At 44.6% G+C, this 26,636-nt stretch overlaps 1 protein-coding gene and 1 pseudogene across 3 annotated transcripts; one reads left to right on the forward strand and one right to left on the reverse strand.

The window, feature by feature from the left end:
- Nucleotides 1-3,810: 3,810 nt before the first annotated feature.
- Nucleotides 3,811-18,499, reverse strand: LOC133883164 (heat shock 70 kDa protein 16-like). 3 transcript variants are annotated; one of them, XM_062322390.1, is made up of 9 exons: nucleotides 17,146-18,492; nucleotides 16,822-17,034; nucleotides 12,267-12,359; nucleotides 12,116-12,184; nucleotides 11,502-11,702; nucleotides 11,282-11,428; nucleotides 4,949-5,077; nucleotides 4,407-4,537; nucleotides 3,811-4,295 (listed from the first exon to the last, which is right to left on the reverse strand). In XM_062322390.1, the coding sequence occupies exons 1-9, from the start codon at nucleotides 18,307-18,309 to the stop codon at nucleotides 4,232-4,234; spliced, it is 2,211 nt and encodes a 736-aa protein (XP_062178374.1). In that variant the 5' UTR covers nucleotides 18,310-18,492; the 3' UTR covers nucleotides 3,811-4,231. The 3 variants fall into 3 exon arrangements, 2 of the variants coding, with proteins under 2 accessions (XP_062178374.1, XP_062178375.1); XR_009902825.1 differs by lacking the exon at nucleotides 3,811-4,295 and having other exon boundaries at nucleotides 4,949-5,070; nucleotides 17,146-18,499; XM_062322391.1 differs by lacking the exons at nucleotides 12,116-12,184; nucleotides 12,267-12,359 and having other exon boundaries at nucleotides 17,146-18,494.
- Nucleotides 18,500-19,128: 629 nt separating this feature from the next.
- On the forward strand, nucleotides 19,129-26,553 carry LOC133883746 (uncharacterized; annotated as a pseudogene).
- The last annotated feature ends 83 nt before the right edge of the window (nucleotides 26,554-26,636 follow it).

The raw sequence follows: 26,636 nt of genomic DNA on the forward strand, positions 1-26,636 counted from the left end.
AGAAAGGATGGCGCGAGTTTCAAGGCACCATAAATGGAAAGCAACCATCATGGGCTGCAATTTGATGTTACGGGGGGTTGAAAACGCGCACCCGTCCGGTCCTGTCGTCATCATCCCGCTTTTCAGTGGGTGTTGCGGGGAGGGCCCACCGGGCAGCCAACGAGCAACCCCGCGTGCCTACCCGGTCAGAGCGAGCCTGACACAGCAGAGCGGCAGGCGATATGCCTCGAGCCCTGCGACGTTATCCCAAGGCGCGCCGGATGACGCGCGATGGGACTCGCCGCATTAATGTCCCTACGCCTCCCTGCCAGGCAGTGACAGGGACTGACAACAGACGTAGGGGGAGTGGTTGGAAGTGACAGACCATGCTCCCTCTTAAATGCAGTATTGGGCCTCTCACCAATTGACACCTCACCGCTGAGCCTTTATGGGGACCACCGGCGAAGGACTTCTCTGGTCCTCAGGGAACTGTGAGTGCTCGAGGACTACTGTTCATAGACCCGAGCACTCTCTCCCGGATATGCCTTTTCTTGGTCCTCGGGGAACTCGAGCACTCGGGGACCACTGTTCATGGCCTCGAGCGCCCTCTCCCGGAACTGTGCCTGCTCGGGTCATCGGGGAACTCGGGTACTCTGGGACCACTGTTCATGGCCCCGAGCGCCCTCTTTCAGAACTTGTACTTCTCGGGTCCTCGGGGAACTCGGGTACTCGGGGACCACTGTTCATGGCCCTAAGCACCCTCTCCCGGAACTTGGTCTTCTCGAACCTCGAGGAAAAGTACCCAAGGGAAGGCGCCACGTGGCACTCTGCTGTCCTGGCCTTGGGACTCAGGGACCCCCGGTTCCCATATCACCGACAGCCTCCCTCGGCATCATCGTCGATTTCACCTCTAACCTTCATTGTGGGGCTCTGTATGGCCCTACCTTCGTCAAGACTCGCTATGTCTACCACTGAGAGGGTCGCTAACTGCCTCCCTCGGCATCGACGTTGACTTCGCCTCTGGCCATTTGCACGACACTCCAGACAGCCCCAGCTTCATTGAGAAACGCAGCGGCCAACTGTCTAGGGGGTTACGGATCGCCTCCCTCATCCTCGTCGTCGACTCCTCCTCTGGCCTCCACCGTGGGGCTCTAGACGGTTGTGCCTCTGTTGAGCCTCACCGCATCTACTGCTGAGGGGGTCATGAATTGTGTTCCTCAGCCTCGCCATCGAATCCACCTCTAGCCTCTGTCGTGGGGCTCCAGACGGCCGTGCCTCCGTCAAGCCTCACCGCGTCAACTGCCATGGGGCTCCGGACAGTCGTGCCTTCGTCGAGCCTCACCACGTCTACTGTTGAGGGGGTCGCTAAACGCCTCCCTCACCCTTGTCGTCGACTCACCTCCGACCTCTACCGCGGGACTTCGAATGGTCGTGCCTCCATTGAGCCTCGTTGCGTCTACTGCTGAGGGGGTCGCTAACAGCTTCCCTCACCCTCACCATCGACTCATCTCTGGCCTTCGCTAAGGAGGTCACTAACTGCCTCCATTGACCTCACCATCGACTTTGCCTCGGACACTCATCGCGGCGCTCTAAATGGCCCTGCCTTCGTCGAGCATCGGCACAGCTATCTGCTGAGGGGGTCGGGACCTCGTCACCGCATCCGCAGGCTTTGAGCGCCACCTCCAAGACCCTCATCATGGGACCCCGGTGAGCTTTGCAGCCTTCACTCCCTGTCAAAGATGTCCTCGCTGCAACGGTAGGGAACGATCTGGGATAGCTTGACTCCAAAAGAGTTGGACCTAATTCTTTGTACATCCATTCGCTCCTTGAGACCTTGGAACTAGCATATTAGGGGGTGTTGTTAGGGAAACATCCCATCACTAAGATATTTAGATGACGTATGACAGCATTACTACGACAATTATAGTATCACAGTTACCACACCACATGTAAGGAGTGAACGGCAAAAAATACTCTCATATACACATGATTGTAATATAATATTTTAGGGGTATGCTGGTATTTTCCACTACTTCTTCTCTCTACAAAATAAGCTCTCAAGAGGCAAGAGAGGAGGACTCCAATTTTTCCCTATTACACTAACTCTGCTCTCTCTTGCTCTCTCCGTCGTGGCTCACTGTTCATCCCTAAGCTTGAGCCTACTCGTTGAAAGGAGCTCTCACCGTATTATGTTTGGGACACATTTCTATGCCCCAACAGTTTATATGCACCTCTTTAAGTTCCTCCAGCTATCATCTCCGGTAATCTTTACTCTCATTGTTTTAAGTTCGAACCACCGCTTCATGCTTTAGCCTTTACACATCCACTTCTTGCCATATCTATTATTTATAGAGAAATTTTACCTCGCTTCTTTTCTCTTTCTCCTCTCTATCGCTGCAAATGCTAGCTAGGCACCTAGTTTTTAGGGGGAACAACCTCGCACCAAACCACCCGAGCTATGCTCAGTGTTTTCTAGCTAGGCACCTCGTTGTAAGCCCATCTGGATCCCGCAGTCACAACTCACAAGAGATGCTGGGAGAGATTCCTCCTGCCTTTCATGATCTCATTGGCCACATCGTCGCTGCGAGTGGGAGGTACCAGCAAAGGTGAGAGCTTCAGGCTAGCATGACGACTCAAATGAAGCTATTGTTCCTGGCGAAGGAATGAGCCTGTAACTCATTCGTTCTTTGCTTGCCCTTTAGCTAAATTTCTGTGGGGTATTCAAGGGGCATTTGGACTTGGAGACACACCTAAAACTGTGCAGAATATGTTAGGTGGGTGGGTTCAAAGGTAGTTAAGAAAAATAAGAATTTGGTCCTGGTAAGGATAGCACATAGCAGCTCTTTGCTGGACTGCCTGGTAGACCAGGAACAATGCATGTTTTCAAAATAAAATGCCTGCTGATCCAATTACAGTACCTTTTATGATGTGTTCTTGCCTTCTTGGCTGGATCTTTGGTCGGATTTCCAGAGATTAATGAGGGTGACATGTTGCGAACGGGAGTTCAATAACTACTAGGGCGGCGATGAACTTACAACTTTGGTGAAACAGTGGGTACCTCAGTATCTCTGCGCAGAACGTACTAGGGGATCCCTTCTTCTAAAACTTAAAGAAGACGATGTCTTTTGGTTAGGAGTTGGTTTAGTTTAGCTGCGTAGAACTCTTTAGTTCAGGTGCATGAACACTAGCAGTTGCTAAAAATTTGGTGTAGAGGAATACGACTATTCTCTATACACAAATTCGAGTAGGGAGTCCAACCTGGGACGGGTAGCTCACCACCCAACTGGCACAAGATTCAACAGCACTAGCAGTTGCTGGAGAGGTAAGCGAATAATATGACAAGCATATAATGGTAATCAGCTAGAAAGATATAGTAATGTTTGCACAAATGTGGGCATAAAACAGATAGTTTTGTGAATTACTAGAATAAGTGATCTAAGTAAAAAGTCTGAGTGTCGTCCATGTGCTGTGATAGGCCACCAGTGTGTATTGTTATAAATTAGTCTCTGCTGGTACTTGATGTGTTGTTATAAACTTCCAACTTGATGCCATAAAAAAATTCCTCCCAGCGGTAACTACTGTTGGATCTTGGGTTAGTTTCTCTTTGTCTGCAACATGGCAGATGTACAAAATCCTTTTCGGAACTTAGCTAGCAGAAATTTGTGCCTTCCTAATTCCTGATGCAGGTGCTCTCCAAAGTCAGGCATCTCAAGCAAGTCTGGAGGAAGCAAAGCAGCCCAAAGTGCCATCTGGGCTTTAGCCGTTCAAATAAACCAAAAAGCATAAACATTAGAACATTTGGAAATTTGAAATTTTACGTGGCATCATAAGGAGCTGAATATCTTGTGTGACCTACATTGCAAAGTAACATCCATGGACTATTCAAATGAAGGAAATCTGATCAGTGTACTTCATACACAATAAATATGCCGAGCTAAACTCGCTGTTCTTGAGTATAACCATTTCTTCCATTTCTCTAGTTCGTTGGGGACAAACTGAAGCAGACAACAACCTTGATCTGGTTACAGGAAAAGAATTCACAAGTATCAACAATCTTGATTAGTAGGTTCTCCAGTGAGAACAGCACCTAGGAGAAACAAGATGAAGGCGCCTAATGGCGGGGTCGATTGTATGACGGTGTTAGCAGAAACTCATTCATTCGTATATTGCTACAAAATGTAAGACTGAACCGCGGCCGTACAGTGCAGAAACCTCATGAATGTCTATTTCTATCTGGTGTAGGCATGTGATCTTAAGCCCTGCTAGCATCCGTCCTAGCTGGAAAGCCCTTGTGCCTTACTATGTTTCTACAGAACCTGCAAGTGGAATCACGTAAAGCTACTTAGATCATCTGGAATGTAAATAACAAAAATTTGCAAAAGAGCTCAAACAGCTTAAAAGTGATTCAGGGAGGAAAGAACAAATACATATCCAGCTCTTCTTCCTTTTTCTTGATTTCATGGGACCAAAGTACAGGGTCAACATTATTGGGCAAGGTCTCCTGAAGTTGCGACCCTTCCCTTAGCCACTGCTCAGCTTTAATGCACTCGTTATCAACCTGACAGACAAGCGATCATCAGAAACACAAGCTAGCGCCGCAGCACAATATCATGGTAGTATACATGGAAGACAGAGTAGTTAAACTGAATCATTGTTAAGCATCAACCCTTTGAATATTCTTGAGTAACCTAGGAGCATTTTAAAAGCTTCGTACATCTTCTATTTTGGCTCAGATTTGTAATTCAGCAATCACAAATCGTAACCGCTATATTTAACATATTGTGAGGAACATGAATGATTTTCTCTCTAAATCCACCATACTGAACAAGGTTTTGATGCAAAAGGGTATTGTCCTCTGTGATCCTACAAGTCATCACTTAGCTGAAATTATTAATAGAACAGTAGGTGACACATAGTAGCTATGTTAACTGGGGTACACTAAATAAAAACTGAAGGTTAAATAACTTACAGCATCTCGTTCAGGTGTGGATAATGACTCGGCAGCCATTCTGTGATCAACAATGCACTTCAAAAGCTCCTTCATGGCTTGAGCTCTGACTTCATCGTCTTTACAACGATTTTCAATAGGATCTACAAGCTTTAAATATAAACATAGAAGTAAACAAAAGTTCAACAGAGAGGTGCAAGACAAACAAGCTGATTAAAGCTCAGAAGCAGATGATCCACCAGGATTTTGTGCAGAATAGAGTGGCTATTTTAGAGTTCTGGACATGTTTTATCACTGACTACTACGAAAGAATTTTCTTTCACAATTGAAAGCGCTCGAGTTCAAATACCAATATTCAAAGGTTGCTCACTTTTAGTTTTAACCATATACGGATGTACCTAATCTTCTGTCATGCAAACTTGGAGGATGAGAGTCCAGTTTACACCTTCTCTGGAGTCTGGACTCAATGTTAGAATAGCACAAGTATATGCCCTCTCCTTATCCAGAATTTACCAGCAATATTAAAGAAGCATACAACATTTACAAATCAAGTTTGGTGCAACAAGATACTTTGCACAAGAAATAGTGACAGTCGTCATGGATGGAAGCAAATAAGACCATCTTATAGAAATGTATAGCATGGAGTATACCATGACAGGTCACAGGACAACACAGACTGCAAGAAGTTGTATAACTGGAGGGTGGAATGTTAAAACAGGAAGTGACTGTACGAAAACCATGAAATACTACAGGGGCAAGAACAAGAAAGTATATTTACAAACATATGTTCAGAAAGATATAACAAGGGGCAATGCATGCAGACAGAAAAATCAACAAGATTTTTCATTTTATTATGAAATCTTCATTTATGTGGATGTCCATAACCCCTATACCATCAAATCTTTAACCTCCATGGCATTAGTGATGTAACTCTCCTAGCATCAATTCTTGAAACAATTTTGTATGGCTATATATATAGGAGTTTGCTAGAAGTTTGCATGCATCTAATAAAAGACAATAAGAATATATGATTTTATCTCCCACTCTCTCTGTTCTCTACATTCTTACGTACCAATTTTCGATAGTCAATAAGTAGTTAGTATATAACACGTTATCAGCACGACTGACTCTATAAGCTACCATGAATTACATTTCTTTAAGAACATTTTGTTGGTCGTCGTATCATTTTCCATGGTAAAATATTATTTCTTGTCTATTTAATTTATATATTGTCTTTGTTTTATATTTATGCTTTGCATTGGTATATTGTAGTTTGTTATGTCGAATCTTGCCAAACTTGATTTCATGGCTTTGGATATTAGTAGCAAAAACAACTTGCCTTGGGTGCTAGATGCTGAAATTCACTTGAATACTAATGGGCTTGGTGAAACAATCAAAGTAAAAAATAAAGTATCTGATCAAGACAAAGCTAAGGCTATGATCTTTATTCGCCGCCTCCTCCATGAAGGTTTAAAAGTTGAATACCTTACTGATAAAGATCCACTTGTTTTTTGGAACAAATTAACAGAAATGTACAATCACCGGAAAACAGTAATTCTCCTCAAAGCTCGTTATGATTGGTTGCACTTGAGGTTGAAAGATTATAAGTGTTTCTGAATACAATTCAGTCAGGTTTAGAATCACTTCACAATTGTTATTATGTGGAGAAAAAGTTCCTGATGAGGAAATATCAGAGAAAACATGATCTACATTTCATGCTTCAAATATGTTGCTTCAGCAACAATACCATGAGAAAGTATTCAAGAAATATTATGAATTTATTTCTTGTTTACTAGTGGCTGAACAAAATAATGAGTTTTTGATGAAAAACTACAAGTCCCGTCCAAGTGGTTCAAGTCCACTCCCAAAAGCAAATGCAACTAGATATGATAATCAAAATAGAGGGCGTGGACGAGGTCGCGGACGTAGACTTGGCCATGGTTATGGATTTGGGTGTGGCCGTGGTAAAGAAAATTATAGTGTTCAATTCAAGAACCCAGTCAATCCTCATAAAAGGCAAGAAAAGAGAGATAAAAAGAAAGGTGCAATAACTGAAAATGCATGCCACCGTTGTGAAGAAAGAGCTCATTGGGCACGTAACTGTCGTACACCAAAATATCTTGTCAATCTATATCAAGAATCACTTGAGAAGAAAAAGAAAAAGATAGAGACAAACTTTGCAAGCGGCAATGGTAATAATATTTTCAAAGATGATATTATTGGTGTGATAGATTATGGAGAACACGGCTACGATGATGCAACTGACTTAGATGTTGTTGATTTCTTCACAAGAATATATCATCTAGTTGTTACTTATTTTCTTCATGCATGAATAAATATGATGCAATAATAGTAAGAATAAAGGATGTTACACCTTATTTACGAATGAATCATTTCTATTATATTTGTATTTAGCATTCATGGCTATATTGTTTCACTACTTATAAATTCATTTTAAACATATTAGTATTTATTAGTACATTTTCTTTTAAAGTGAATGGACAAGTTGTTGGCTCAAGAGCCTGTATATGAAGAAGATATATGTCTTAGACTGTAAAACAACACATACCATATTAAAGTGTACTTTTCTTATCTTGTGACACAAGATGGAACCATTCATACTATATCTGGAAGTGCTAAATTGAAACAGGGCTCTAAAAGTTCCATAATTATATTACCTTGTGGGACAAAGGTAAACATACATGAAGCGCTATATTCCCCCAACTCTCAAAGAAATTTGTTGAGCTTTAAAGACATCCGGCAATGGATATCACGTTAAAACAATGCGTGAGGATAATTTGGAGTACCTCAACATTACAAAGGTGTCATTGGAGGAGAAGTATGTGTTTGAAAAATTATCAGCATTGTCTTCTAGTTTATACTACACAAATCTCAATAAGAGTGAATCATATATGGTGATCGAACAAAAATTCACTAACCATGATAACTTTATTATTTGGCATAACCAGTTAGGCCATCCCAGATTAGTAATGATGCAAAAAATTATTTATAATTCATGTGAGCATATGTTGAAGAACCAGAGCATTCCTCAATCTAATGACTTCTCATGTATCGCATGGTCTCAAGGAAAACTGATTGTACGTCCGTCACCGGCTAAAGTTAGATATGAATCCATTACTTTTCTAAGCGCATACAAGGAGATATATGTGGCTCATTCAGTCACCAAGTGGACAATTTAGATACTTCATGGTTTTAATTGATACATCAACTAGATGGTCACTTGTCTCCTTGTTATCAACCCGTAACTTGGTATTTGCGTGGTTGTTGGCTCAAATAATCAAGCTACGAGCACAATTACCAGACAATCCTATCAAAGCTATATGATTGGATAATACCGGTGAATTTACATCAAAAAATTTCGATGATTACTACATATCGATTGGAACAAGTGTTGAACATCCTGTAGCACATGTTCATACATAAAATAGTCTTGCAGAATCACTTATCAAACGGCCCCAACACATGCTTGGGGTCATGCTATTTTGCATGTAGCAGCATTAATTCATATCAGACCAACAAGTTATCATACTTACTCCCCATTACAATTGGTTTATGGCAAAGAGCCAGATATTTTCCATCTAAGAACTTTTGGATGTGTGATATATGTTCCAATTGCTTCACCGAAATGCACTAAGATAGGACCACAAAAAAGGTTAAGGATATATGTTGGATATGAGTACCCATTTATAATAAAGTATCTTGAATCATCAATAGGAGATGTATTTACCGCAAGATTTGCTGATTGTCATTTCAATGAATCAAATTTTCCAACAACAGGAAGAGACAACAAGCAGCTGAATAAAGAAATAGTTTGAAATGAATTATCACTATCTCACTTTTATCCTAGTACAAAATAATGTGAGCAAGAAGTTCAAAGGACAATTCATTTACACAGTTTAGCGAATAATTTGCCATACGCTTTCACAGACTTGAAAAGAGTGACAAAGTCACATATTCCAACGCTCCTGAAAAAACTAATGTTCAAGACGGACAACCGTCCACCACTAATGAATCAAAACCTACTATAAAACGCAGTAGACCATTGGGTCCCAAAGACAAAAATCCTCAAAAAAGAAAAGAAGCAAAGAATCAAGATGGCCAAGTCGAGGAAATAACAATAATTCAAGAAAAATCTCTTGAAGAGATAGTAGACATGGCAAATAGTAATGCTGCAGAGGAAATAAATGTACCTGATTCTTCAGAAAATGAGATCTCATTAAACTATGTCATGTTTGGAAAAATTTGGAACCGTGATGAAGTCATCATTGATCATGCATTTGCATATAACCTAGTGCTAGAAATTATAGATGAAAATGAGGATCAAGAACCTCGATCAGTCGAGGAATGCAAACAAAGAAAAGATTTGGCCAAAATGGAATAACGCAATTCAAGCAGAATTGAATTCCCTCACAAAAAAGAGAAGTTTTTGGACCTGTAACTCATACACCTAATGGTGTCAAACATGTTTCTTATAATGTCAAACATGTTTCTTATAAATAGATCTTTGTGCGAAAATAGAATAAGAAAGGAGAAATTACAAGATATAAGACACGATTAGTTGCCTAAGGATTCTCCCAAAAACCTAGTATGGATTATGAAAAAAACATACTCTCCTGTGATGGATGTAACAACTTTTAGACATCTTATTAGTCTAACAACAAAGGCGAATCTTGACTTGCATCTAATGGATGTTGTTACAACATACTTATATAGATCACTTGACAGTGACATACATGAAACTCACTGAAGGGTTTAAACTACCAGGAGCAAGTTCTCGAGAACAATATTCAATCAAATTGAACAAGTTCGTATATAGATTAAAGCAATCTGGGTGAATATGGTATAATCGTCTCAGTGAATATTTGACAAAAGAGGGGTACAAGAACGGCTCTATTTGTCCATGTGTATTTATAAAAAAATCCGGATCTGAATTTGTGATAATAGCTATTTATGTTGATGATCTAAATTTGATTGGTACTCCTCATGGAGTCACTGTGGCAATGGATTGCTTGAAAAGGGAATTTGAAATGAAGGATCTGAAGGATCTAAGAACTAAATTACAAATTGAACATCTCAAGAATAGAATTCTATTGCATCAAACAACTTATACAGACAAAATATTGAAACAATTTTACATAGATAAAGCACATCCCTTAAATACCCCAATGGTTGTCAGATCACTTGATGTAACCAAAGATCCTTTTCGCCTACCAGAAAGTGACAGTGAAATTCTTGGTCTTGAGGTGCCATACTTAAGTGACATAGAAGCACTCGTGTATCTTTCTACTCATACACGACCTGATATTGTATTTATTGTTAATTTGTTACAAGATATAGCTCTTATCCTACACGACGACATTGGAATGGTGTGAAGCATATACTTCGTTATCTTCAAGGTACAAAGGACATGAGTTTATATTTTTCTAATATATGCAAGGAAGAACTAGTTGGTTTTGTAGATGCAGGGTATCTATCTGATCCACACAATAGTCGATCACAAATTGGTTATGTTTTCATATGTGGTGGTGCATCTATCTCATGACACTCAATGAAGCAAATTATAGCAGCAACTTCATCTAACCATGCAGAAATTTTGGAAATTCATGAAGCCAGCAGGGAATGTGTGTGGTTAAGGAATATGACACATCATATTCGCAAAGAATGCAATTTACTTTCAGAAGAAGAAGCGCCTACAGTCATACACAAAGACAACATGACTTGCATCACTTAGTTACAAGATGGATATATCAAATGAGATAGAATGAAACATATATCGCCAAAGTTTTTCTTCACCCATGATCTTCAAAAGGATGGTATTATTATAGTCCAACAAATTCGTTCAAGCGAGAATCTAGCAGACTTATTCACGAAGACACTCCCCACTTTAATATTCAAGAAATTGACTCATGGTGTTGGACTACAGAGACTCAAAGACATTAAGTAATATTGCCATTAGGAGGAGTGAATATGTGTGTACTCTTTTTTCCTTACCTATGGTTTTGTTTTCCACTGAGTTTTTCCTTGACAAGGTTTTTAACAAGACATACATATTCACAATTAATGGACATCTAAGGAGGGAGTTATGAAATCTTCATTTATATGGATGTCCATAACCCTTATACCATCAAATCTTTAACCTCTATGGCAATAGTGATATAACTCTCTTAGCATCAATTCTTGAAAAAAATATTGTATTGCTATATATATAGATTTGCATGCATCTGATAGAAGACAACAAGAAGATCTGATTTTATCTCCCACTTTCTTTGTTCTCCACATTCTTGTATACTAATTTCTGATAGTCAATAAGTAGTTAGTATATAACACTTTTACCTTTTTAATCTCCTCAAGTTTACTACTGTAAACTGCTTCTGTCTCATCATCACCTTCTTCGTAAAGCCATTCTTCAGTCTGTTGTAGATTAACTGAGATTTCTTCCCTTTCTGAATCTGTAGCAAAGCTCCGATACCTCTCCGAAAGCTAAAAAACATTTTAGAAGCCAAAAAAATTTAGGATTGGAAAAAAATAGTTAAAAAGATTATCAGACTGCTACCTTATTACGGGTGTCATACACATAAGATTCTAACGCATTCTTCCTGTCTTTTGTTCGTTCCATAAGTTTATCCTGATAGGCCAGTTGCTGCTCTTGCTCATGAGCTTCCAGCAGTTCCTGCTTGCTCATTGCACCATAGATGTACTCAGCAATTGGCAAATCTTGCTGTTGGATTGACCTTTCACTTCTTGACTTGTCACCCTGCATATGATAACAGTTGAGGCGCCATGATTGCTGGGAGTAATTTGAGCATGACCCATTAAAGTTTTAAAACATTTATTCCTTGTCGCAGGAACTCTTCATATTTCAGTTTCTCAACATATAAGTAATCCTAACTTCCTAAGATACCTTCTTCAACCAGCAGAATTAATAAAGTTCTTGTACATTTATCATCTTAAATAGTTAAAACAGCATAGTAAGCCCAACCAGTAGGGAAACATTGCAAGCAAAATGCTGTATGCTTGCTAGTTACTACACCGCATTTGTTGCTTATTGCAAGCAAGATTGCAAGAATGCCATAGCCTTTGTCCCAAGCAAGGAGACTAGTAATAGTGTGGTAAATTAGAGGAACACACACAAATCTATGCTCAGTATGTGATCAAATAATGCATTACCGTGTCATCACTGGAATCGACCTCCATAGAGTCAATGGAATTTGCATTCCTTTGATCATCATCGATCAACTGAGGCAGTTTAAAAGTTAGAGATTGCAAATATCATCTGCAAGTTACGTATCTGGCTAGGACTATGAAAATTGACACTTACAGCAGCTGATTCGACTGAAATGAGTCCATGTAGATTTAAACGAAATTTTACTTTGACTCTAGAATTTTCAGTATGTGCTTGGAAAGGGCCAATCTGCAACAAGGATACTTAAATGAATTATAAGTAATATTGCAACATATCAAAAGTTAGATACTTCAAACAGTGAGATATAGATAATTTTTTTCTCAAATATGTGGGAGATCCCCGTATCATTGCATTAAGATAGGAGAAAGGCCAAAATAGCAAAGAACCCAGTTTATAAGGGAAACCAGGCCTGAAGACCTCACAACTGTACGGTTAAAAGGAACCGGCAAAAACCCCGAGACGACAACACGACCTCGAAGAATGACACCCACACCAGAGGTACAACCAGACAGCAGGTAAGTCCAACCTAACTCAACTCCCACGTTAAACGACCAAACTACCGACGCTCACACAACTCGACCGGCGGAGCCCTGATCCCACACCGCCGCAACTAGGCCGGCGGAGCCCTGCTCCCGCGCCGCCATAACACCACCTCGGTCGACGGAGCCCTGCTCTCACGTCGCACCTCTCTACTCCCTCACACGGTCGGCGGAGCCCAGCTCCCACGCTGCACCTCACTGACACGCAAGTCAGCAGCGCGTCGCTTCGGATGAGTGCACATTGGAACCAACTGCTATCGAGAAGTGCCACAAAGGCATGAAGAATCGCTGTGAGAGAAAGACGCAGGGGCCAACCTACAAAGGAAAAAGACAAACACCGAAGAGTGCGATGGGCATTCGAGGCAACACCTTAAGGGAGGGGGCGACGATGACGCCGCCATCGCTCGACCGAAGAACTGGTCAGGGTTTTCACCCGGATGCACCACAAGGGAGGAGGGGTCGCCGCAATGAGGCCTTAAGGAAGGAGATGACGCCCAAGGGCGCCAACGTCATCGGCTCCGGCACGCAGCCAAGTAAGACTTTCGCCCGCGACTCCTCCGCCCCAAAAACCGCAACTGAAGAGAACGGCATTGGGAATAGCAACACGGCCGGCAACATGGCGGCGGATCAGCAAGCACAGAAGGGCCACCACAGACACCTAGAGGAGTTGATGCAGGCCTAGGCCCGGTCTCGGCGTAGAGGACGACGGCAGCGGGCTCAGCGTCGAAGGCCAGCGTGCAGAGCTCGACGGCGAGCTCAAAACCGCCGTCGACGAAGGCCCCCTTGGCCATGCCCTCCAAATCCAATGCGGCAGCCATGGCACCTCCTCCGGCTTGCGCCCGGCAAAACAAGCCGAACACAACCACACGAAGGAGCGTCGCATGACTGCGCCATCATAGCCGCCCACAGCCCCCCATCAGTGCCCACATAAAGCCAACCAAGGGCCGTCGTCGCAGGACCCAACCTTAGCGAAGAAGGCTGTGCCGGCAACGGATCTGAGCGGAACCTAGCCTCCACCAGCCAGATCCACCACTCAGAAAGGCAGATTTGGCGAGGAGTAGTGCGGATCCACCAGCACTCAACGGCTACAGGGGGGAGGAGGAGGTGGGGAGAGCAAGACGGCCACCACTTGGAGCCACCCTCGACCATCGCCGCCGTCGCTGCCACCACAGACGTTTCCGACCGACGGTGGCGGTAGCAGCCGAGCCAAGGCCCGTGGAGGAGGGAGTTAGGGAAGCAAGTGGGTCGCCCTTGAGTCGCATCCGAGGAGACGATGCAAAGGACAAAAAATCTCCTAAGTTATTGATCGTGGTTCAAACAGTGAGACAGTAAGTGCAGCATCATTGAACTCATCACAAGAGGATTGTGTGCCACAGTTCATGTAACATACATGATTAGCACTAACCTTCAGAAGATAAGAAGTTTAAGAAAACATCAAGAAATCGATCATATGGAGCTAGAACAATGGGAAGTTATGGCCTAAAACTGTAGTACCAGGTTTTGCAGAAAGAAACAAATTTGATTACAGCACATATATTTGAGTTCATTAAGTTCAATTAAAAAACAATATCCAATTAGTTGTGGCACATCAAACCACACGTCGTGACACTTCTTTGTTGTCAGACGTCAGTACATCACAATACTCCCTTTTTGTTAATACACATTCACTCTTACAAAATAGAACAGGAAGATTACCTTTTCAAACAACACATTTTAGAAACCCTACAGTTCCAATTGTCTTGTTGTTTTGCAAAAAGACCAACGCTCACATTTTAGTTTTACAGGGAACAGGAGCACTAACTTGAAGACATGCATTTGTGAATGAGAAATGCTACGAATTGAATATCAACCCAACATAGGCATTCGTAAATTGTGGTTCACGAGATTATTTGATCATTCTAGAAGTTTCATTCATTGACCGCAAGTAGTACTTGAAAGACTAAAAGTGGGGGAATTTGGCTTAATGTGGTCGATATATTGCTTGAGCCTCGAGGGCAAATTATATAGAGTTATAAGACTTGGAGGGCAAGAAGCCTCCTAGAGATAAGATGGAAACATGGAATCGTGATCCTAACAAATCATATCAAATCCCTATTAGTTGTGATACTCTAATCTAACCCTACCATAATAGCCGGATCTTTCCAAATCCTTACCATACTCTAACATCCTAGTCGCAGCGGGAGTGTCGCAGACGGTGAGACTAGAGAGGAAGACAAAGTGATATCCCCTGCAGTCGTAACGAGAGCACCAATGCGATGCAGATGTTGTGACTAGAGCAGAAATCAATGAGGTGCTCATGTAGATGGTAGATGTAGGCTGTCTAGCGATGGCCATAGGCGTAGACAGTCAGTCACCCCATGACTAACAACTAGGCTGTCTAGACGGCGACTGGACGGTCTAGACGAGTTTGTACTGTAGCAGCAAAAATGCAAACAAATATATTTTCAAGTGAGATTTGAGGCATACCTTCCAAAGACAGAAATGCAACTTCAATCATCCATTGTCCTCTAGTTCATCAATCAATAATCATCATAACACTGAAGAAGCATAGCACAGCACATACCACACACACACAAGGAGACGACGCACAGGCTGCGGGTGATGGATCAAAGCTTGAGCCAGCAGCACGCACAAGGAGACGACACCTAGGCTGCGGGTGATGGATCAGTGCCTGAGCCAGCCGTGGTGGCCGCAGCGTTGACTGCCAAAGTGCATCGTTTGAGGGGAGTAGAGCTAGAGCATATATCCGATGATTAAAGCTAGTACCTGTCCACGGTGGGGGATTTGCGGAGCGGAGGGAAGAAAACAGTGCGGGCGCAAGCGACGGTGTGGGCGCGTCAACAGGCGATAGCTCAGGCACAGCCGTGGGCGACGGCTTGGATGAGGCCGCGGACGCAGGCGATCGGCGACGGCACGGGAGCGGGCTACGGTCGTGGGCGACGACTCAAACAAGGCTACGAGCGCGAGCGACGGTGCTGGCGACAACAACAGCCCGAGCAACGCCACGGGCTCGGGTGATGACGCAGGCGCGTGCTATGGCGATGGCGATGGCGCAGGCGCAAAGGGCTGCAACCAGCGGCGTTGTCACAGATGAGAGGAGAGTCGAGAGACGAATGGGGAATGGATGGATTGGTTTAGATTTTGTACGGTGAGGGGAATAGTTTCGTGGCCGAAATTTTGTCCCACGCGCGACCAAAATAATCCTCCCGCGCGGACCCGCCAGGCGCCAAACTCTGTATCGCCAAGACAGCCACCTAGTCTCGCGCGTAGCCAACTAGTCGTGTCCAACCACCGTCTAGATTCACTGGCTAGTTGCGTCTAGGCCCTAGACTAGACACCGAGGCTTCAACTAGCGAGTAGTCATCGTCTAGATGCGCTAGACGATCGTCTACGCGAACATTGCCAATGACCGGCAAGAGAGACAAACCCGATCAACGGATTGGTAAAAGACTCTAGGACGGCCAATCGACACGATCGGCGGTGCAAACCCTAGCTATGGGTTGCGTAACCCCCTGTTGGAGATCATGGAGATCGATCTCCCTGGGGCGGCGCTGCGAAAGTGATGGTTTTGGAGCTAGGACTGAAACCTAAATTGATACCTTGAAAGACTAAAAGTGGGAGAATGTGGCTTAATGTGATCGATGTATTGCTTGTGGCTTGAGGACGGATTATATAGAGTTACAAGACTTGGAGGGCAAGAAGCCTCCTAGAGATAAGATAGAAACATGGGATCATGATCCTAACAAATCCTATCAAATCCCGGTTAGTCGTGATACTCTAATCTAACCCTACCATAAAGTCGGACCTTTCCAGATCCTTACCATACTCTAACAGTATTAAGTGGCCATAAGGCCCTCAACAGAGTCCCTATATGCTATACGATAATATTCATTAGATGACAGGCCCGCAGTACATATGAAAAACTTGAACACAAGTGCCCAAGTTTTTTTTACATCACATGAAAGGAGGTAACCATTGAGGCATCCACAAAAAAAATCTACTGAAACATTGGTGATGAAATGAAGCATTGATGTCTTGTGAGTTGAGGGTATAGTGTTTACACAGACATAAAACAACATCGATCTTGGCTGAACTAGAGAACAGAAATCTAGAGCAAATGACTACATCAATCAAAGGAGTTAATAGCATACCTGAAAACTACCAATTTTTGCTGAGGTACCCGGAGGCAATTCTTTCTCATCCACATACCACGCATCCAAATTAAAGCTGCTGTTCTTATGCAGAGTAACGATCTTAACACTGGGAAAGGGCTGGCCTCTCCGAAACAACGCATCACTTGACAGTGTTGAGACTGGGCCTTCATTCGTGTAAAATCCTATTGAAGCAGGAATTGCATCTTGCACCTGAAAAACAATAAATGTGCCAATTCTCACTACACAGACAGCAGTCCAGCATGCTTCAAATATCACACGTAGCTTCCATGTTGAAGTCAACAAGATAAAGAGCACTCATACCTCGTATTCCCGAACACGGAATGTAGGACTAAGCATTGCGCACTGCAGTGCACACCCCCGAGCCACACACTCACTAGCATTGAGTGTGCGACTAGGCTCCCTTCTGAAGAATCCCGCAAGCACTCTGGCAATGGCGGGTACCCGTGAACCTGACCCAACAAGTTCCACAGAATGCAGCCTCTCCAATCCAATTCCTGAATCTGCTACCGCCCTCTTGCATGGCTCAATAACCCTCTCCAGCAACCCAGCACATAGCTTCTCAAATTCCTCCCTCCGGATCACCCCCCTCACATCCTTCTCCTCCATCAAGCACTCGATGTTGACCACAGCTTCCGCATTGGCACTCAGAACCTTCTTTGCCTTCTCGCACGCTGCCCTCAACCTCATGCTCGCCTTCACATTCCCATTTACATCGATCTTATATCTATCCCTGAACTCCTCGGCGAAATGCTCGTACAGCACCTCGTCAAAGTCCCTGCCCCCCAGGTCCGCATCGAACCCGTGCGACAGCACCTTCATCTCCGACGCGTCGAAGGCGACTACCGCGACCTGCGTGTCGCAGTGTCCGATATCCACGAACGCGACGCAGGAGGGACCCCCGGCAACGCCGAGGTCGGAGCGGTAGAGGCCGTACCCGAGCGCGGTGGCTGCGAGGTCGTGCATGAGGCGGAGCGGCCTGAGCCCCGCGACGGCGGCGGCGTCGAGGTAGACGCGGCGCTGCGCCTGCGTGAAGTAGCATGGGACGGAGATCACACAGTCAGCGACGGGGGCGTCGAGGTCGGCCTCGGCGAGCTGCTTGAGGTACGCGAGCAGCATGGCGAGGAGGTGGGTGGGGGAGAGCGCGATGCGGCGGCCGATGTGGTCGGCGTGGACGAGCGCGGCGCCATCGTCGGTGGAGACGGGGAAGGGGAGGCGCGGGAGGTCACGGAGGAGCGCGCTGGGGCGGCCGGCCCCGAGGAGGAGGCGCTTGACGCTGGAGAAGGGGGCGTGGGAGGAGGAGGCGCCCGCGGCGTGTACGCCGAGGAGGCGCGCGTTGTGGGAAAAGGCGACGGCGGCAGGGGACTCGCGCTTGGACTCGGCGTTCAGGAGCACGTCGATGCCGCGCTGCCGCGCCGCCGCCGCCACCAGGGTGTCGTTGCCGACGTCGAAGCCCACCACGCTCATCGCCGCCACCTCGGGAATCGCCTATTCGGGATTCGATCGGTGGGAATGGGGTGGGTGGTGGGATTTGGGGTGCGATGGATGGAGCAGCGGTGCGCCGGAGGGTACGTTCCGCGCACGCCGGGGTGGGCGAGGAGGAGGAGGGCAGGGCGTTGTTAGTGACCGGTCGCCGACAGGTGGGGCTACTGCCTTTGCCTGCTGCTTGCTGGGGACGTGGCACTGTCAGCGTCCGGACCCTTTCTTGGCCTGGCCTCCTGATTTTGAGCTCTATTACTGTAACCACCAGTATCATTAGCTAATCTTCGAATCAGAAATATTACCCACCGTAATCCAGTTGTCTCTGGAAAAATCATTAGGTGATGTAGTAGTGTATTTGCGAGCTTACACGATAAAATTATGAGAATTGGGAAGTGGCCAGAGTGCGTAGTTGCGTCCACGTCATCCATGTTGGAGTCCGATTAGATATTGGTTTTCATCAATTTCACAGTCAGAATCCTTGTTATTGTATTTTCCGAAAAATTATAAGAATTGCAATGAAGACTTTAGTTTATGCACACTAGCAATATAAAATGCTTGGTCATCGAGTAAATCATAGCCTATAGGGTTTGTAGAGCAGGGGCAGTGTTGGCTTGTATCGGAGAAATTGAACTTCCACCGTAACCAAAAAAATTAATAGTGTCTAGATCATGAATAGTGGAGTAGTAAAAATTTTCTTGAAAGTTTTCTTATTTCAAAGTTGGAGTTTCAGACTTGAAATTGAAAGTTCAAATTTTGTAGGCGAAAACTCGAATTTTCTACACATGAAAAATTAGGGAACAGGAGCCCTAGCAAAAGTAAAATAAAAAAATAGGCAACGGGAGGGAAATTGACGACCTTTCCCGTTCCGGCGGCCGACGGTGCACTGCCTCTCCGTTTCCGTTTCCCCCGTAGCCCCCTCGCGAGTCCCGACCTTCCGTCGCGACCAGCCGTCCACCCACCCCCTCGCCGACCTCCCTAGTCCCCCCTCCCTACTACGCCCCCACCCCACCCGCCAAGCTGCCGTGGTCCCGTACCGCTGCCGCCGCCCGCCCTCGATCTGGCCCCACGGGACTCGATGGACAAGGGGAAATTGGTGGTCGCTGAGCGATGTCCGCGTCACGCCGTGCCGGAAGCCCGCGAGTTTGCTACCGGCGGCCTCCTCCTGTAAGCGCTTCCGGTTCTTGTTACTGGTTCAAGCAAATGCGTCTCTTATGCGGGGCGACTAACTACTCGTGTCTGCTAATTGATTGATAAAAAATCGAAGTGTAGTCGGCCGACCGTGTGTTGGTTATGGCTGCTTAGAGTTGCCGGTGATCGATTTAGTGAGCTAGTATCTCCTGCAAAATAAAAGAAATCAAGAAAGAATTGCGAACTTCTGAGATGATAAAACGTGGAGGGTATGATGGGCTGTAGTTGGTAGAATTGGGGTTTTCTGCTTCACTTTGATCATTCCATTAATAATATCTCGGAAAGATGCTTAAGTTTAACTTCCACAAAATGGCATGTACTTCCAGTTTTTAATGGATATTTGTTTCGGTCAACTGCCAAGAAGATTACACAACTCAGTTAGTTTCTATTGAATGTTAACGAACATACGTTATCCAGTGCTGTGCAGATCGGAGTAATTTAGTCTTACTTCTTATCAGTTTCTAGAGTCGTCCTTGTAGTTGCATATTTGCAGTAAGATATCCAAATATTAACTTTCAAATTGCAACTACTTCAGATTCTCTCTCAAAGAAGGCTAAACCTCGGAAATTGGTGAGTCTGTGCCTTGGCACCCTCGGTCAGCATCTTGAAGATATCATCACTGATATTTCTGAACTTGCTGCCTTCTTTCCACCCCACATAAAGGTATCAATATGCATCATTGGCTTTTGTTTGGTTTTCTATTGATGCATCCTTGCCTCGCTGCCAGAATAAAATGTGCTTATAATGTTTTGAATTGTTAGGTAGGTGTCAGAGGGTGAACTCCTGTCGCAGGGATCCTCCGGATCCGGAGGGATCTTTTTTTGAGATTTGGTCGGAGGATGATTCTGAATATGTTTGCGGGAGAAGTAAATGCGATGGCAGGTGGGATGAAATGATCTAATGCAGAATGCAGTAAATACATTGGAGAGATTTTTAGACAGATTCGGACCGCACTGAGCGTAATACCCTACTCCTGTGTGGATGCTATAAATACCCTGAGAATGTTTCTCAGGGATGTTTGCTGGTTACAAGAATATTTGTCTATCCTAGAACTTCGGGCTCCTTGTTCTTCGGTGGTCTCAGCTTCTGTGCTTGTACTGATGGTTCTTCGAGTCTTGGCGTCTGTGTTCAGAGTCCCTCAATCTCTGAGAGTGTGTCTGAGAGTTGTCTTTGTTCGTGCTCACCGGCTCTCTTAAATGCTCGCCGGCGGTAGCGTGCCCCGAAAGAGAGGACACGAGTTCCAAGACGCTATAAATGGAAAGGTAGTCATCATGGGCTGCTGTGCGAAGTGGCGGAGGGTTGAAAACGCCCCCCCCCCCCCCCCGCCCTGTCTTGGTCGTCATGATGGCGTTGGCAACGGGCGCTGTGGAGAGGGTCCACCGGGCAGCCACAGAGCAGCCTGGCGTGCCTGCCCGGTCTTGTTCGTCTGATACAGCAGTGTGGCAGGCGGGGCGCCTTGGGCCTTGCGATGCTATCCCGAGGCTCGTCGGATGACGCGGGATGGGACCCGTGCATTAAATGTCTCCACGCCCTTCTGCCAGGATGTGGTAGGGACTGACACCGAGCGTGGCAAGAGCAGTTGAAAGTGACAGGCCACGCGCCCTCTTAAATGCGGCATCGACCTTTCACAGGCTGACACCTCACCGTTGGACCCTTGTGGGCGCCACCGACGAATGACTTATTGGGCCGTCAGGGAACCGAGTGCTCGGGGGTCACTATTCACATCCCCGAGCACTCTCTCCCGGAAAACGCCCTCTCTTGGTCCTCGGGGAACCGAGTGCTCGGGGGGCCACTGTTCACGGCCCCGAGCACTCTCTCCCGGAATCGACTGTCCGGATCCTCGGGTAACCGAGTGCTCGAGGGCCGCTGTTCGCAGCCCCGAGCACTCTCTCCCGGAACTACCTTCCTTGGGTCCTCGGGGTACTCGGGTGCTCGGGGGCCACTGTTCATGATCCCGAGCACTCTCTTCCCGGCACTTGATCTTCGCAGATCATCGGGGGACTTGGGCACTCAGGGACTACTGTTCATGGCTCCGAGCACCCCTTTTCGGGACTTAGTCTTTTTGTACCTCGCGGAGATGATCCCCTCGGGAGGGTGCCACGTGGCGGATTGCTGACCTGGCCTCGGGATTCGGGGACCCCTGATTCCTGATTCACTGACAGTAGGGTTCACCTTTTCTTTGATTCTTTATGATAGTAGCCCAAATAATTTGCGCTGCATTACCTGATTGTCAAGAAAACTTTTTTGCAGTTACTTCTAGTTGATGTCTTCATGGTTTGAAATACTGATTAATTAGTATACCGGATGCTCTCCGTCTTTCTTCCAGATGACTTGTAACACTTGCTTCAAATATAGAGGGCATTAAGCTATAATGAGAAGTGAGCATCTACATTTTGCTTTCTTTGCTTGCTGAATCTTAGCTATGTAGATAGCATAGAATAGAGGGCACACATCTGAACATTGACCTTAGAAACACCTAGGCCCTGTTTTGAACTCAGGAGTTCCACAGGAACTAGTTTAACTCCCATGGGAATCAGGAAAAACTCCCCCGTTACAAACGGGCCTTCAAAAGTTCAGACAGGAATTGTCATTTTGAATAAAGTAAGCATTAAGGAAGAAATTGTTATGTATAAGGCTGGTTTGACCTGTACTAAGGCTCTTTAGTTGTATGTCCTGCTTGTAGCAGTGCTAATAGAAAGTCAATCTCAAGGTATGAATCAATGTACTTTTAAGGTTTGCTGAAGCTGATTTACTTCATGTGGTGACATTTTCCTTTCGTTACACTGTAATATCTACTGGTACTTATGCATGGGACAGTGATAATTGAGTTGATTGTATGATACAGTTGGCTATTCTGTCTATTGCAAGGAGAAGAAGGCTACTGAATGATGAAGTTTTGACTTCTCTTGCTGAAAGCTCCTGGGAGATCCTAGATATATCTGGGTCTGATGTAACTGATGTTGGTTTGGCAAATGCGTGTAGTAATTTACGGGCTGCTGATATTAGGTAAGGTTTAGTGTTATGTTAGCTGTTACTTTGTAGAAGTTCAACAAACATTTTGACTGTGAATCACTCTTATTCGTGGCCTTTTCTCATGCAGTCGCTGTGAAAAAAATAACTACCGTTGGTGTTTCCGAGATTGTATGCCGCTGTCCATCCTTGGAGATACTGAGATGTGGAAATGACTTCCAACAAATTACATATACAAACTTAGGGTCACTCTACAATGATATTGACATATTGTACTTCTGGTTGAGGAAACCTGTATCATCTTTTACCTGCAATTTGTGCTTTCATGATCTTGCCTCCCATTCTTTGTGAATAAGTCAAGTATGACTGTCTTGGTGTTGTCCGTACCTGCTGTTAACATGGTTGAAGCAAGGTTGAGGTTACCGACCGGAGCTCGGTTACCGAGCTCCGGCGGTAACTGAAATCTCGCGGTTACCGCGAGAAAATTCAAAAAAAATCAGAGAAAATTTATTCGGCAAAATTTAAATTTTAGCGAAAAAATCGAGTTTTTGCTCGCTCGGTAACCAGTCGGTTTGGACCGGTTACCGAACGGTTTGCTTGATAAATCGAGCGGTTTGGGCAGTAACCGACAGATCGAAAACCGACCGAATTGATGCGATAACCGAACGATTTTTAGCGATTACCGAGATGTGTGGACGCATTATCAATAATTAAGTTGAAAAATCATAATAAACAAAAAATTGACCACTAAATCATGGGGAAATATAGTATAGAACCATGGTATGTTTTTTAATATCATATAAAATTTTGGCATGACCTTTACTATATTTTTGAAGTTTCGTAGGCAACAAACAAATAGTAATAGCAATTCAAGCACAAATATATAATGATTGTTTCGAATATATGCGTATATTACATATGCAGCGTCTGAAATTAATAAATATATATGGAATTGTCATGACCTTCGAAAGTAAATTTGCATCACCTTTAGAACCACCAGCTTGGGGGTCGATTACATTCAGTCATATTGTACTCATCGGTGGACATTAGCATTAGCCATCGTGTCGATAGCAACTCTGCCTTAAACTCAGCCCATGTTTGTCCCGTCCATGCAGAAGTGGTTGACCATTGTCCTTGCAAAGTGGCATAAAACTCAAGATCTTGCCACTCATAGACCCACTGAATAAGAGGCTCTGAATGAGCATCGGGGACAGGATAGTGGTACGGATACTATCCAGAACTACTCTCTATGCCATAGCTGCTGGAATAGCTCGCACTATCTTGTGGTCCATCGTGGCCACCATGTATTATATGCCTTGGTGAGGATGGAGCACCGTGGTTCTAATCTTGTGTGGCATGCGAAAACTGACTCTCATCAGTGAATTGCACAGGAGGAACGACAGATGATTGGCATGGATGAGCATCACCACTCTGACCATCATCATCACCGCTGTCAGTCTTTGAGTTATTATCATTCAATTCTTGGTAAGTTGAGCTCTTTGGGTCACTATTTGTGCTCTCATCGCTTTGCACTTGTCTTTTGACCTTGCCCTTAGTCCTCTTGCTCTTCTTTGTATGCGTCATTTGCTTCTTCCTCTTTCCCGTGTGTGTGTCACCAACCACTGTAGCAGCCCATTGTTGCAAGTCAAGTGTGTTCACTATGTCTGTCACCAGGTGAGTAGGCAGGGGTACGTCGCTATCTGTGTCCTTCTCGTCAAGCTCAGGGGCTGCATTTGATCTTTCGGTCTCCATCTAGTCCCGGAGCGGATATCCTCATTCAATGTGAGCTCCATAAGCCGTTGAAATGGATCATCATCAACAATTGACCTGACACCTGCATCCAAGTTGTTCTGTATTCTCAGGTTGTAGTTGACATATACCAACTTATGGAGCTTCTTGTAGTTTAATCGGTTGCGAACTTTAGTGTGGATGAAAGCAAATGTACTCCAGTTCCTCTCACACCCACTAGATGATGCGCACTGTGACACTAGGCGTCTAGCAAGCATTGATAGTGTTGGTGTAGACAAACTAAACATAGACCACCATTGCGCTGCAAGTAGGTATAGTGATATAAGGCTCAGAAAAGTAGGTAAAATGATGGATCAGATAGATATGTAAAAAATTTCATACTAGGATGAGTTCTGCCGTCACAAGCCATCCGTGCAGCTAGAGGACCTGAGAATGAGAGAGACTTTGTCCGATACGTTTCAGCCTCAATAAGTGCTTCCGTGGCAGTAGTAACATCAGTCATCCTCTCAAATGCCTCACGGAGATCTTCGAACAAGGTTGGACCTGTGCCATACGCGTAATGCGTGCGGGGGTTCAAAGCGGCCGCTGCAAGTTGATGATCGAAACATTAGTACTAAAAGCATTAGAAACACAAGCATCTGAAAAGTGGTAGGAGTGTACAACATTTGATCCGCGCCCTGCCAAATGTTCTTTTAACCTTGTGGCACCACCGCCTCACTTCTCCTTATTGCAATAATTACACCTAAAATCCGGGGCCAAATTGTCCCCATGCTGCCACACCACATCTTTATCTGTCATCGATTAGTTTGCAATTTCTCTGTAGGAAGAAGAAATCTCGATGGTTAGCCTACTAATACATATGCCCACATGTGTTCAAATCGTTACTCAACTCAATTGAACAAAAATTATCAATGCTTACCCAACTAATAAACTTATTTGACCGAATATTAGCACCATATACACCTAAATAGCCGATTATCTAGCACAAATATTACCATCATTCGCATGTACACGGACAATTCAATGTAATAAGGTCTATAACTCAACGAATCAACTGAACTCATCACCGAACAATGCATTTTACACAAAAAAAAAAAACTATTACACAGTTCACAACAGAACTCATAACGCAATGCATCGTCGAAATAACACGAAATCTATCACTACCGACCGTGTTACAACGATTACCGACCGTTAAAATCACAAAATTGAGCTAATTGCAGCGGTTACCGAGGAGCTAGAAACGGTTACCGAGCATGCGCCGTTGTCTGCCGATGAGCTGGGGCCGCCGGTCGGTTACCGAAGAAATGCGGTCGGTAACCGAGCTGAAGACGGCGATAACCGACGAATCACTCCCGGATTTGCGCCGGACTTCAGCGGATTAGCTCAGGAAGTCGCCGGCGCCGCTCGTGGACCTGCTGGAGTTGCGGTGGGGAAAGTGTAGCGCTGCCAGCAAGCTCCAATCCGACGCCACCTTATCCACTGGCCGTGGGCTACAAATGGGCTGTAGTCGACTATTCATTCAGCCCAGAACACAAACGAGTCCATTACAAATATATCCGAAGTTTGCCCGTCAATTTGGATGTCCAAACGATATTTGTTTCAAGTTTGGTTTTCACAGATACTCTTGAAATTATCTCTAGTTTTTTATCAGATTTTTTTTGGATTTTTTTATTTTTAAAAAAAATCGGTTTGAATTTTTTGAATTCAAATTCGGTAACCGCTCGACTTTTGAAACCGAGCTGCAGCGAGAAGGTCGGTAACCGCAATTTTTGGGTGGTTACCGTCGCATTTGTGAACCGTGGGTTGAAGTTGAATTCACTTAAGTCCGACAAAACCTGCATGTGCTAGGTTAATCTTCTCTAAGAATTCAAATTGTCAGATATCGGCATTTTGATTTATCTATATGTTATATCAGCAGTGATATGAAAAATAGCTTAAATCCCATGATTGCAGAGGCTGTCCAAGAAGTGAATTCACTGCACGAAGGTGCTTGAATCTCTTGAAACCCAAATTGAATACTCTTGAGTCTTGAAGAGGACTCATGGGAGGAACTTGATACAGTAGATATTGGAGGTGGTGCGGGGTCATTAAGAAAGCCTATTGGTCTCAAGAAAGGATTTCATTCTTATGTAAGAAAGTTGCAATAAGTACCTTACTCCAGCCTTCTCAAGATCTTCCTCTTTTTTTCTTCCTTCTTTTCTATTCCTCAGACATCTTCAATAGTGACCTCAGTACCAGTGTTAGGCTTGACCTTCACAGATTTTGACCAACGGCACAAATACATATCAAAAGGTCTAGTACATGCTAGGACTTTGTCAATTGTCACCAAGGTTCAAAATTCATTTGAATCCCGAAATGGGGAGATCACCGAATTCCAGATATTCACGATATTCGGAAATTTT

Source organism: Phragmites australis, chromosome 10 (genome assembly GCF_958298935.1).
Source record: "Phragmites australis chromosome 10, lpPhrAust1.1, whole genome shotgun sequence".
In the NCBI taxonomy this organism is placed as follows: Eukaryota; Viridiplantae; Streptophyta; class Magnoliopsida; order Poales; family Poaceae; genus Phragmites; species Phragmites australis.

Bases quoted from the DNA above. Each gene is read 5' to 3' on its own strand.
- LOC133883164 (XM_062322390.1), bottom strand. From the start codon at position 18,309: ATGAGCGTGGTGGGCTTCGACGTCGGCAACGACACCCTGGTGGCGGCG. The intron at 5,078-11,281 runs GTAAAAGTGTTA...TTATATTTAAAG, and splicing joins AACTTGAGGAGATTAAAAAG to CTTGTAGATCCTATTGAAAA. The intron at 4,538-4,948 runs GTAAGTTATTTA...CTTGTCTGTCAG, and splicing joins CCACACCTGAACGAGATGCT to GTTGATAACGAGTGCATTAA.